This window comes from Harpia harpyja, chromosome 18, assembly GCF_026419915.1.
Source record: "Harpia harpyja isolate bHarHar1 chromosome 18, bHarHar1 primary haplotype, whole genome shotgun sequence".
Lineage (NCBI taxonomy): Eukaryota > Metazoa > Chordata > Aves > Accipitriformes > Accipitridae > Harpia > Harpia harpyja.
Window position 1 is genome coordinate 15,512,490 of NC_068957.1, and position 13,306 is coordinate 15,525,795.

General features: G+C 56.0%; 1 protein-coding gene across 5 annotated transcripts in view; it reads right to left on the minus strand.

Moving 5' to 3' along the window:
• Positions 1-13,023, minus strand: part of DLG3 (discs large MAGUK scaffold protein 3) — an 80,877-nt gene extending 67,854 nt beyond the window's left edge. The window contains exons 1-4 of one of the 5 annotated variants that reach the window (XR_008239077.1): positions 12,791-13,008; positions 10,534-10,665; positions 3,196-3,344; positions 1,415-1,570 (exon numbers count right to left, since the gene is read on the minus strand). Coding sequence is in view for 4 of the 5 variants with exons in the window: in XM_052813375.1 (XP_052669335.1) it covers positions 1,415-1,570; positions 3,196-3,344; positions 10,534-10,665; positions 12,791-12,806 (453 nt within the window). In the remaining variant the exon portion in view is untranslated. Of the gene's footprint in view, positions 1-1,414; positions 1,571-3,195; positions 3,345-10,533; positions 10,666-12,790 lie in introns of all 5 variants that reach the window. The other 4 variants (XM_052813375.1, XM_052813373.1, XM_052813374.1 and 1 more) reach the window with 4 other exon arrangements.
• Between the last annotated feature and the right edge of the window lie 283 nt (positions 13,024-13,306).

The window sequence follows — 13,306 nt, forward strand, 5'->3', positions numbered from 1 at the left end:
TAGTTTATCTAAGGGAAAGTTAAGAGGGAACTTAGACGCATCTATAAATACCTACATGTTGGGAACATTTCTGATTGCCATGGTCCTTTATCCTAGCAAACAAAGGCAGCAAAATTTCCTGGGGCTGGGAGCTAAAGCGAGAGAAATCCAGGCTCACAGCAAAGTGCAGATTTTTAATGGGAAGGATAAATAACCATCAGGCCACCCAGGCTATGGACACAGCAGATTCCCCATTGCATGAAGTCTTAAAATCAAAGCTAGGTGGCTGCTGCTAAAGGAGACATTGCAACTCAGCCAGACATTTGGGGCTGGATGCAAGAGCTGCTGCACTCCACAGCCTGGGACAGTTAGGAAGAAAATCCCTTAAGACCTGACTGTTCCTGTCTGATCATGCTCTCAGCCCTCCTGGGTTTCGCCCCATGACTCCCCCATCTGCAGTCGTGGTTCCCTCCCACTGGTGAATGGAGACTGGCAGCTGAGCTCATCCTCCTGTCGTGTTCAGAAAACTACCATCCCGCCCTTCCAAAACTGGTAAAGATTTGGTGAATGTTTGAAAATGTAGAGAGTAGCAAGAGGAAAAGGAGAAATTAAACAGTAAGGGAAAAAAATGGGGCATTACCCATTTTATTGCAGTCCAGAATAAGAAGGGAAACATTTAAAAAGGAGAGAAAAGAAGCAGTGCAATTTTCTTCTTTAAAATATTTTGGAAGAAGACTTTGACTTAGTAAACAAGCATTATTTCAAACTATGCCAAGGAAAACAACATTTTCATATCATTTTAAATCTGCGGTGAGCTCCATCCATCCTGGCCACTTCATCCCTCCCAAAAGTGCATTTTGCCCTTCGCTCATCCCTAAAACTCCCTTCAAACATGTAGCCCAAACGATGCACTCGCACCAGGAGGAAGCTGAGATTTACGATGCACATCCAAATAAACGGCGTTTCCAAGTAAATAAGACAGCAGAGAAAAGCTCCCGGTAAGCTGAAGAATGGACCTGCCATTTAAGAGCTCAGAGAAAAAAATACGGAAATCTGCAACGTGGGAGTGTGCCAGCGCTGGGGGCGAGGGGGACGGGGCTGGGAGGATTTCCAGCTCCACGCAGCCTCTTTATTTCTGCACCATATCCACCTGCCCTCTGAGCCCCGAGGGCTGACACTGGGCCATGGTAAAGGCTAACGCGAGGGGATGATTTTAGTGTTGTCCAGCCCCCGGCACAGGTGACTGCTAGATTTCCTAGCCAGAGCATCACCAGAATAGCCATGAGGAAACACTGCCAGCCCCGGGGGAGGAAAACACCTCCCCGGCACCGTCCCCGCGGTGCTACGGGCACACGGCGCCAGTGCTGTCCCCTCAGTGCCAGCTGCCGTCCGGGCTGGTAGGGTGGGATGCGGTGTGGGGCGCACGGAGGCTCACCTGGGGCAGGGCGCTGCGAGAGCCAAGCACCAGGCTGCAGACACTGGCCGGTGCCTCCGTCCTCCGCGCCGTCACCCTCACCAGCCGCGGCGGCGTCCCCGGCGTGCTGTCCCCAGCCCCTGCGGGAAGCCTCTGCTCACCGTCCCGGGACGGATCCTGAAACAAGACAGGGGGTACATGCAGGTAGGGCAGGCCAGCTGCCTCCAGACCCCACCACCAATTCTGGATAGGCCAAAATGAGTTTGCCTCCATGCAAGGGGCTCATACTGCCCTTGGTAAGCATCCCGTTGCCCATGACAGCCTGCCCCAGCACTGGCTCCGTGGGCAGCAGGGTCACTGCAGGCAACAGTGGAGGCTTGCAGGCAGGGGACTCTGGCCGTGCCGCTGCTGGGTGGGGGCAGCTCCCTGTAGCATTTCAGGTTTCAGGAGATGTCTCAAACACATTTTTTGGAGAAAGGAGGAGAGATTTGGGCTTGGGCTGTGTTCGGTGCAGGGAAGCCCCAAGACCGGCTGCTTTGCTCATCCCCCCTGTGCGCAGGGCACTGCGGGGGGAGAAGGAGTGCACCTCACGCCAGCTGCGCCAGGCCCACGTCTGCTTCCCCACTTGTTTCCACATTGATTTTTAAATGCCCTTATTGACTGTCACATCTCCTTGGGGCCCCATGCACTGGCCTGGCCGAAAAGACCAGCGGTTGTTGCCAGCAGACTTCACCGGTGGGTGGATCAAGGCTACAGGAGACCCCAAAAAAACCAAAGCAGGATCCCACTGCATATGGTGTAAGACCCCTAAAAATTCGTTCATAAACACAGACTGGATCTGCAGGTTTGCCTCTAACTAGAGGGACTGTCAATGTCAAGGGGGTCAAGAAAAAAAAATGGGACTAAAATGGTTCCTGAGTCAGAGGGACACAGATATCTCCTGCACTGATTGTGGGCAGTTTTGTCCCCCCTGTTCTTGATGATCGAACTCCTTTAAAGCGCGCCTCCTTAGGAGACATCGTTCAGCTTCATCATCCCTGTGTGCCACTCAAATTTGGTGTCCCCACAGGTATATGATGGGAAGCCAATTCAGTCTGTGAGGCTGAAATACTGTGTTTATCTGATAGGATTATTTCAGTGAAAGGAGGAATCCCTGAATTTTTGCATTTCAGCACAAATATTTCTGTATCCCCAGTTCAGGGGGATCCCACTGCATCCCGTGGCAGGGCACGAGACAGTGAGAGGGGGACGGGAAGAGGGTCTGCAAAGGCACCAGGCAATTTTATTTACCTTGGTGCCTTTGAGATAATTGAGACCCTACTGCTCAATTCCTGCCTCCCCACCTGGTGCTGTATCTTTTAAAAGGCTGTTGAAAATTCAAGAGAATGCAAGAGAGACAGAAGTTATCTGAGAGCTGGGAAAAAATCCTGAAAAGGGAAACTTGAAAGACTCAACCTACTTCACTTATCAAAAGCAGCCTGCGAGGTGGCTAGATCATCAGAGAGCTGAAACGCCTCCGTGGGAGACAGCGTCAGACGGGAGCAACTAATCCAGCTGCAACAGCAGAGCAGGAACCAGAGTGGAGCTGAAGCTATTTGCATTAGGAGTAATTCAATTAACACTTGTGAACCAGACAAGTTGCCTTATTAATGAGACATGCCATGACAGGGGAGGTGTGGAAACACCCTGGGTGTGAGCTGGCTGGGCTGCAGTGGTCAGCAGCCTCCCGCGCCCCTGCCTCCCCCTTGGTGCAGGAGTGTGCAAGGTCTGGCCCCACAGCATCGTGCCAGAGGGACTCTTACCTCAGGTAGGTTTTGGGGCTCTCCGGGTGTGACTGCAGAGCTGGGCTCGCTGGCCTCATGCTGCTGCCTGGCTGTGCTGCGACATGCGTCCAGGCTGGGAGGCTGCAGGGGTGCAGAGCGCAGCGTGAAATCATAGAATTCATGGATATCTGCAAAACAGCATGAGAAACGTCCACAGGACCGGGGAGGCAGCCTGGTGCCAGCATGCTGCATGGGGCGCAGCACCTGTGCCCACCCATGCTGCCCCCAGAGCATCATAAGTCTGAGCCCTCTGTGAGAGGCTGACACCTGGGTGATGAGCTGGGACAGGGCTCTGCTGGCTCCCCACCCTTGCTGCGCTGCCCATGATGACCCTCTGCAAGACAAGAGGTATAGTGGGGTGCCTGGCTCAGTGCGCAGTGCCCCATGGCTCAGGAAGGCATGGGCATTTCCACGGAGCAATGACCACATGCTCCACGGGGACTAAGAGCAAACCGTGTTCAGCAATGTCAATCTGAAACTCACCCCATCCCGCTCTCCTCCAGGCTGTGCCAGCCCCATGTGTGGTCCCATGTCCCTTCTGCTCCGAGAAGCCTCCTGCGCCAGACAGCCCCTGCCTACCTGCCTGCCCTGACACTGCCAGGCTTTTCCCTCCCCATCACTGGTCTCCAGTGCCCCTGGCCTGTGGAGGGGCTCCCTTCCCATGGGGACAGGCAGGGAGAGCACAGGGCACTAGGAGAGCAGGCTCACGGTGTACAAGCTCTAAAGCTGATGACTACAGCTGTGTTACCTCCAGCTCCTTCCCCAATAAATTCCCTCTTCCCACCTGGCACAATACTACCTGTGCATTGCCACAAGCAGATCCCGGGTATCCTCACTCTGGGCTCCAAGGACCTGAGTCTGCTGCTGCAAATCATAGTGGCTCCAGAGAGAGGCATAAGAATGGAGTGTCCCAGCCCTCGCCGCTCCAGAGACAGTTACGGGCTGACAGCAGGACCTGATGCCAGCTGCTGCCCGGGTGTAGCTCCAGGGGGGCTGTGGGAGCCCAGACCCTCTCCTACACCTACCAGGAGCATTTTACCCTCTCCCAGTCACAGATGGAGGATTGCAGGGAGCAGCAAGGCTGCAGTGGGCTTCGCTCCTCCCTAAGGAAGCCCCCACTGCTGCACACTCAGGTACCTGCTGGCCCCCAGCTCAACTCCAGAGCCAGGTCAGACATGGACCTCCAGATCCATTGCCTCCATAGGAGCAAAAAAAGCCAATATACCCATTGCAGAAGTTTTTAATTTCAGAAAGTGAACTATATCGAAAGTGGGAAACTTTTTTACGAAGAAACTGAAAGGGGTGACAAAGAGGGTAAAACATTTGTGGGAGGCACTGAGCCTATTTAGAGAGACCCCACCGGGACATCAGAGCAAATGCACAGTGCCTGGCTGGAGGATACTGTAAAGGCAAAAGGGAGGAAAGCAAGGCTGGACTGCAGGGAAAGGGAGGCTATTAAAAGTGAGAAGACATTCATCTAAACAGCTGAAGCTGTGTGCGAATGAGAAAACCAGAAAGGATGGTAAATGCTGCCAGGTTAAAGGTAAAGCTCCAAAAGGTCAGCCAAAAAAGTTTGGTAAACGCCTTGCAGAATGCTTAAAAAAAAGTAATAAATCCCTTCAAGCACCTGGGAAACAGGAAGCCTGGTGGAGTCGGCAGGGCCAAAAAGTCACAGCAGCATAAATAAGCACTTGGAGCGGGGAAAGCTACAGTGGGAACCTGAGTCCATTTTCTGTACCTGTGTCTGCTGTGGAGGAGGCTGGAGAGCCCCTCTTCTGTGACCAAGCCCAAGGGCAAGCGGTGGGTCTCAGCTCAAGGGGGCTGTGGCCATTCCCCTGGCACTCCCTAGGAGCTCAGGGATGAAGTGGCTGCACCAGCCCTTCAGTGTGCAATTTCTCACCTGAAACTATGCCAGACTGAGGCATCACAGGGTATTAAATGCCCACTTTACAAAGATTTCCAGAGGAAATCTGGTGAGCACTGGGCAGTGTAAGCAGGGACATGCTGAGCACTGCCCGAGGCTCTTTCCCAGGGAGGCTTTCACAAAGCAGGATTACACCTCCAGATGCAAGTCCCCATTCTCTCCCTGTGCTTAACCATATGCCCATGCACCACAGTGGCACATCCATGTTGCACATGGGACAGGGAGCAGCATCGATCCCCATCATCCAGCTCCTAGGGGCTGCCTGGTGACCTACCAGCCGCAGGGAAAAAGCTGCTATAAATCTCGGCTGCGAGCAGAACAGCTTTGTGCCCACAGGGAGCACAGCCAGGCCATGTGGCTGCCCGAGTCCGGGGAGCACCGTCCCACTCCCCAGTGTCGATGCTGCCTTTGGAGCTACTGCTTCATGCTGCATTGTTGCCAGGGTCTGTCCTGTGCCCTGGGAGAAATGGGGCAGCCGGCAACGATGGGAAGAGTGGGAGTCCCCAGATCCACCCACCGCACCTGGGGCATCCGCTCCACAGTGCTCCAGGTGCCGAGCGCACTGCTGGCAGCCCCCAAAGTCCTCCCAAATCAGACATGAGGTCACAGCAAGCAGTCATTGCACAGCCAGACAAACGGGACTTTGTTTTTGTGCAAAAACATCTCTCCCTCTGGTTATAAAAATAATCATTGCGTAACAGGATAGCAGAAGCTCCTGGCTGCGTGGATTACGCTTGGAACACACAAAACTTCGCAAAAATGAAAACAGGATTTGAACAGCCCTGTCGTGGGGATGCACCACTGCCAGCGTCCCTGTTTGTCACCCATCTGCTGCAGGAACACAGCCTTGGGCAGCCAACTGGCAAGGCACATGTGGAGTGGGAAGCTTGACCTCCAAAGCAGTTGCTCTCCACCTCTGAAACCCTCAGCCCATTTTAGATGCTTGCCAGGAGAGGGAATCGTTGTTGGCACCAAGATCAGAGGAGTTTCAGGACTGTGGGACGTGGTTCAGGCAGTGAAGGGTGTGGCCATGACATTTTAGGAGACATGCATGTGGCATTAAAGGTAATTTAAATATATGCTCATTTCCTTCATTTCTTATGGGCATCATGAGTTGCACACAAGTCTGCCTCACCTGCACACTTTAAGAGCAGCACTACCTGAAAAGCCTCAGTAAGAAGACATTGTGGTAGCAAAAGATGATGCTGCATGTTCTGTCTTACAGCCCAATTTCTGCTTGATGACAGTGTAAATCCACTCCGGATCTAATAAGGAAGAGTAACTCAAGATTTACAGAGATTAGAACTTGTCTATCAATTTCCTCCTGGGATCAATATGTCAAATAAATGTCATTAAATATTTCTATAGCACCAGCACCTGAGGGCTAACGCAGCACCCTTGTGCCAGCCAGCACGTGCACTTCCAGAAAATGACATTTCTTCCCCAATGCATGCACCATCATCAGCTGCATCACCACAGATTTACCCCAAGCCTCGCACCAGCCTCCCAGCCATGGCCCCACTGCTGTAGGTAGGATTCACACCTATGGCAACCACAGCAGATCTTTCAAGCAAGCTATGAATTTCCACCCTTGGCTATAGGCTAATTTGCAAGAGGAGGAGTCCTCAGGGCTGGGAATCCTCCAGATTCCTCTAGTTTTCCACCCTGGTTCCTGCAGCCACCTGATGAAGCCACAACCGCCATCCCCAGCAGTGCTGTTGGAGAGCTGAGGTCCTGGCTGGAGTTTTGCATCCAGGGAAGTACCATGGGTCAGCAACAGCCTGCCTCTCCTCATGCCTCCGCAGCAGCAGGGCTCTCAGGGAAGAACCTTTTTTGGGGTAAGAGGAGCTGCAAGGGAGGGTTGGGGGCCCGAGCAGCCGATAGGACCTCATTGGGGTCTGCATCAGCCACCGCTCAGGCACAGAAGAGGAGCCGAGCCCCAAAGGGCTTTTGGGAGGAGCGCTGCCCTTTGGGCTGCTGGCAGCCAGGGTGGCTGAGCGCACACAAACCCTGACTATCCACCCAGCCTCACCCACTGCAAAGGGCACAACGGGCCCTTTCAGCCCTGGTTCCGGGAAGGAAAGGTCAGGGAGCTGCTTCTGCGTGCGAGCCCCTTCCCGGCGACGCGAGATGAGGCCAAGCATCTCCCCAGGGGGCTCCGGGGAGCGGAGGGAAAGCAGGGCCACGATCGCCCCAGCTCAGCCACGACGTCCCTGAGCGCAGGCTCCTCGAGCGCCCTTTCGCCGGGCTGTTTCCCTGCAAATCACACGCTTGGCTCCATGGCCTCAGACGCAGGGAGAGAGGGGCCAGGAGGAGGGAGCCAGCACAGCCTGTTTTCCCTCTGCGCAGCCAAGGAATTTCTTTTGTGCGGAGCAGGGGTTGGCGCATTCCAGCGCAGAGCAGCTCCCGCATCACTGCGCTGCGCTGAGCCAGCTGTCGTGGCACCCACTGGGGCAGGAACCGTCCTGGCAGAGTCAGCATGCCCCAGGGCATGGGCAGCTCCTGGGAGAGGGAGTTGAGTCTGGCACGGCGGTCACAAGGATTTAAGGGGCTGTGCTGTGCTCAGAGGAGTCTGGCAGAAAACGGTGCACGTGCAGAGCAACACTGGGCATGTTCACAGAAACAGATACATCCAGCCCTGGACACCACACAGGCTTTACCTGAACATCCCAACAGATCATACCCTGGAGCTGGGAAAACTGAGGCTTCTGGGGTCCACAAAACAGCTTATTCTTAAAAAAAAGAGGCATATGGGAAGCCATATCCCTGGCATTTTTCATGTGGACCAACTTGGAAAACTCCATGATGTTTGGCACTTCTGGTATCTCTACTATGGCATTAATGCATTTTGGTGTTCAAACTCAAGCCAGCCAATGCATGCCTTAAGAGAGCATTACCTGTAGGAGCATGCGATCTGCGGACAGGGATGTACCATGCTCATGCATTTGTGTTCCCCAGGGGTTGAAAAAAAGCAGGCACATGTTGCTGAAAGGCTGCAAGAGGAGGCACCTCTGAAGGCTGAGACCCCTCTGGAGCCAGAAGCATCTGGCACAGCATGGGGCAGTGAGATGGGAGCCGCTGCATGGGGAGGTGTACCCACTGCTCTCCTGCAAATCCTCTTCCCTCAGATAAACTCTGAACCAGCTCTGTGACTCCAAACAAACTTCAGAGACACAGCAGCCCACTTGGAAAAGGGGGGGGTGAAAAGCAAATAAAATAGAAATGCTCCACCACCCTCCCAGAGCTGTCACCGTGCTCCAGCAGGTCTGGACCATGGACACCAAGTGACCCCAGTGCATGCCAGCTGTGTGCAGGCACAGTGAGCACACAGCCAGACACAGCATCACACGTGTCCATGCAGGGATGGAGGAATTCACAAACCCACATTCCGGGGGGGCGGAAGTAATTAATGCAAATTCCTAGTTAGGTAAACACATCTAGAGAAAGCTCGCTCTGGCACGGGGAACTAATATCCTGTTAAACCACTTGAAAAGGTCACCAGCAATCAAGTGACACTCCCTCGTGCCAGTGTTGACAGGACACCAAGACAGACGGCTTAGAGCAGGGAGTTGGGAAGTCTGTGCAGCGTCCGTGTGCCAGCGTGCAAATCGCAGCCAGCTCAGTGTGCATGCGGATGTGCTCTCTCTAGCTACACTCTCTCCAGAACACTTTTGCACTAATATGAACAGCCCTGGGCTTTGGGAAAGCTGCTTCACTGCCTTCACACAGCCCCAGGGAGGGCTGCGGGAGCACACAAAAGCAGCCAGAGGTATTGGGCTTGTGTCAGGTTTGCCAAGGCAATCACAGCCCTGCTGGGGACCACCGCCTCCAGCATGGGGCTAACCGTGAGCTGGGGACCATTTCTGAGAGCAGGTTGTATAAATGAAGAGGCAAGAAAGGAGATGCATGCTGGTTCCTTCGGCATGGGGGTCCACTGCCCCCAGAAGCCCTCCCTTGCCATGTGTCTCTGCTGCCAATGGTGCACACGTCCCAGTGCAGGCCCTGCACAAGGACACAGGCTGAAAGCCTCCAGGCGATGCTCCGACAGCAAGAACAAGGAAAGGAGAGAATATATATCTCAGGACACACTGCTTATCTCATGGTTGTATTTCGTTTTCAAAGGATAACGTGAAGCACAGAGTTGCTGCTGGCAACTTGGGGCCCTGTGGGCACAGAAATGGGTCTCTGGCTGCAGAGGTGCGAAGAAAAGATGAAAGCTGCCAAGAGAGGAGAGCAATGGTGAGGGAGAGTGCCAGGGCTGAGATAGCCTTGGGTCAAAACTGAGAATGAGGCACAGACCACGCATGGAGCTCTGCACCCCGGGGCCCAGGTCCTCCTCCGGGATGCAGAGCTTCTGGGGTGCTTTCCCTCCCTTCCCAGCAGGGAAACTTGGCTTCTCTCCCAGAACACCTGGGAACAAAAACTGCCAAGGCTGCGCATGCTTCCCCAAGCCCCACAGCAAGTGGGACTTAAGGAGAGGAGCTGAGAGGGAGCTCCTGCCCCTCTCGGCACAGTGCAGCTTCTGCAAATGGTTCTCTGGGATTACCTTCAAAATTAGTGCCCTAAGTGAACCTGCACAGCCAGGATCTGCTCTGCTCTGGCAGGAAATGGAGCTGAGCAACTTCAGAGTCCAAAACCATCGAATTTTGTTTTTCTAAAAAAAAATACTTTGCAAAGAAAGTGCATTTTCAAATGACCTTGTTCAGTGAGATAGCTGTGCATCTTGCACAGAGAAGCTGTGTAGTCTGGCAAGACTCCAGCTCTGTTTGCCTAAATCCACATACAGAACTTTACATTGTGCTCAAAATGGCTTTTTCTGGTGCCCAGCCCCAAGACGAGCCTCACTGTCAAGTCCATTTCTTGTGTGAAATGGAGCTGCTTGCACAGTGTGTTACTTGCAAGTGCTCGTGGATCTAAGCATAAGAAAGGCTAGGATACCCCAAAAGGAGCTGGGTATGCGTGGATTCTCTCTCAAAGATAGAAAAATTTAGTTTCCCTTCAGGTCGGCAGAAGAATAGAAAGTAGCAGGTCGTGATGAGGCTGAGAGGCGCAGGGAAGAGTGAAGCCCTGTGGTGGGGTGTCCTTGGTACAGCAGCAGAGCTGGAAACCGGCGGTGGCTGCAGACACACCACGCCCGCACTGTGCAGAGGGTGCTCACAGCATTGCAGCCCCCTTTAGTGGGTGCTGGATAGCTCTGGCATAGCCTGATGAAGAAGGCTTTACCCCTTGTCCACAATCACCCAACTGAGGAATCCTGTTCATGTCGCGAACACCCAGCAACTGCAGCCCCAACCCCCAGTATCTCCTGCCCAAGCCCTGCTCTCCTGCAGGATTAGGCCCCCAGGAGAGCCCGCTGACCACAAAGCCCCAAGGACAACAAGGCAGGGGCTTACCCAGCAGAGCCTGGAAGAGTTCACTTTGGAAGATGTGCGAGACTTTTCCAATGGAGGCTTTTAGCTCCTGCTCCTCCGGGGACCGCAGGGTGCTTTGATATCTGGTCAGAATTTCCACTGCCCGTTCAGTGTCTGCAGAGATGACACAGGAGTAACAAGGCATTAACACTGAAGGATGGACAGACATTGTCAGGGAAGGTGTGAGTGTAGCCTTGGAGTGGTGCAAAGGGCTCACCTGGATAATGCCTCAAGCTGCCTTCTAGCTCTGTTTTTTTAAGAGTCAGACAGCCACAAAAGCAGCCTCCTTACACTAACCCTGCTGTGAGGTGCACAGGGGCCATGGCAGAGATCCAGGCAGGGGCTAGAGGAGGGGCGGTTCTGCCTGCTGGCCCTCCTGAACTGTGAAAATCAGGGGCTAAACCCAGGTTGACTCAGCTCTGAACCCCATGGCACTGGGCAGCCTGAGCACCTCTGCCACCTCCCAGGCAGAGAAACCATTCAGGAGCTGGACACGTCCTGGTTGCACAGGGCTATGAGTACTACCGCAGGAGTTGCAGTCTCCCACGCGTGGCCAGATGGCTGCAGCAAAGCTGAGCGTAGCCTCACTCATGTAATGCAAGATATTGCAAACAGCGCAGCTATACGCGTAGCAAAACTTGGGTTTCTGCAGGGTGAAGTGTAAGAATTGCTCCACGCAGCAAGCAGCCTTGGGTCAGCAGGCAACACAGTGGGAAAGGAACAGGATGGTGGGTTCAGGGAAGGAGGGGTGCTGGAGACTGCCATGAAGCAATGCTTTGGTTAAAGACTGGGCTCACCATAGCTCACCAAGGACAACCTTGGACCTAAAATAGCGTAGCTGTGATGTCTCTGTGCCAGGACACCTTCATGCTTCTCTAGGCAGATGTCCAGAGCTGCCAGTCCAGCTCCAGCCCCAGAAGGGACCCATCCCTCAGGCGGGTGGGGGAGCTCCCATGGACCTTGAGCCCGTCCCAGCCCTATCAGTGAATATTTCCCTTTGTCACCCAGGCAGCCCACAGACAAAGAGTGTCTGTGTGAGGAGGCGGGGGAGCTGTCCCGCCACTGCTGGGGACTCATCTTTTAACCCAGGAACTCATGCAGAAAGGATGACCCTGCTCATCCCAGGGCTCTCGGCAGGGAATTCAGGTCATGGAACAAGGAGGCCTGTGTCTGCTAGGGTGCATGCCACCTGCTGTCCCCGCTCGCCCAGCCGGCTCCCCTCCTGGCTCCTCCTCGGCTGAAAAAAGAAGGGGGGTCCTGCCTGTGTCACTGGTCCACACTGACTCATCATGGGAGCAGAACAGAGAAAGGAGCCTGGGGAAGCATGAGTACCTCCTGCTCAGAGCTGGGCTCCCTGCTGGCTCCAGGAAAAGCAGAGAATTGCCCAAGCTCCAGACTTATTTGGCTTTATGGGCATCCCAGCCCTGTGTTATCACTAAGGGCTTCCTTTTCTGCAGGATCAGACAGTGGCTTCAGACACTGCCCAGCATCCTGCGAGCGTGGTTGAGTCATCTTTGCCTGGTCATTCCTGACCTTAACAGCAGAAGCTAAAGAAGCAGGTGGAGAACAGGGACCACCGCACCATGACACAAATAACTGTGAACCTGGTGTGAACATCCCACCCCGGTCCAGGCTGCACAGAAAGAGCAGCATGCGCCCTACGCTGACCCCTGTGCTCCTGGCCACCAGCACTGGGTGACAGCCAGCTGCAGCAGGGGAGCGCTGGCCCCGGACCACCAACCCCAGGGAAGCCCTGTGCCCCCAGCACAGGGGAGAGACCAGAGGGCCCTACCTGCAGCACCAAAGAGCACATGGTGTCCGGGGCCAATCTCGCCCTGCCTCAAGGTGCAAATCCCACTTACAGGAGATCCTTCCTCGCAGAGCCCACACCCCCACACCTGCCCTCCCCACAGCACCCAAGGGTGCCGCAAACAACAGCATCCTACGGCCACCCGTTCCAAGCCACAGTGGCACGAGGACGTGTCCCACAGCCCGGGGAGGGCACGAAGCCAGGGCACCCCGTCCTCCGGTCTCAGCCCCGGGGGTGCACCGGGCAGGGCCGCCCGGCCCGTGGCGGGGAGAGCGGGAAGGGAGGGCGCGAGCAGCCCGGCAGGAGCGCGGGGCACCGGGCGCAATCCCGGTGCCGGTACCGGCGGGGCAGACACTTGTTGAGCGCGGTGGGCCGCGGTGCCCGGCGCTGCGGGCAGGGCAGGGCAGGGCACGGCAGGGCGCTCCTTACCTTCCCGGCGGATCATCGCTCCGCCGCGGCCGGCGGCCGCTCCGGTCGGTGCCAGCCCGCGAGCGGCCGAGCCGCCGCCCGCCCCGCCCCGCGGGAACCGGCCGAGGAGCCGCCCCCGCCCCCGCCCGCCTCCCGCCGGCGCCGCCTCCGGGAGCGCCTCGGCACCCGGAGCGCGCCCGCAGCCGGGCGCACCCCGCGGCTCTACCCCGGGGCGCGGCTGCTCGGAGCCCGCCGGGCTGCCGGGGCGGCTCGGCGTGCGCACCCCGCCCCGGGAACCCCGGCGGGCACGCCCGGCGCGGCCTCCCCTCCCTCCCCGCTGCGGAGGGCCCGGCCCGGAGGAGCCGCTCGGCCCCCGGCACCGCTTCCCCGCGCTGTCACTAGATGGCACGGACGCGCCGCGGATCGCCGCCTGCCCCGGGCCGGTACCGGCTGCGCTGCGCCCGCCCGGGACCGGCAGCGGTCCAGGCAGCCGGGACTTGCGGGTAAAGGTAGGGGGGGTGCAGGGGAGCGGGAGAG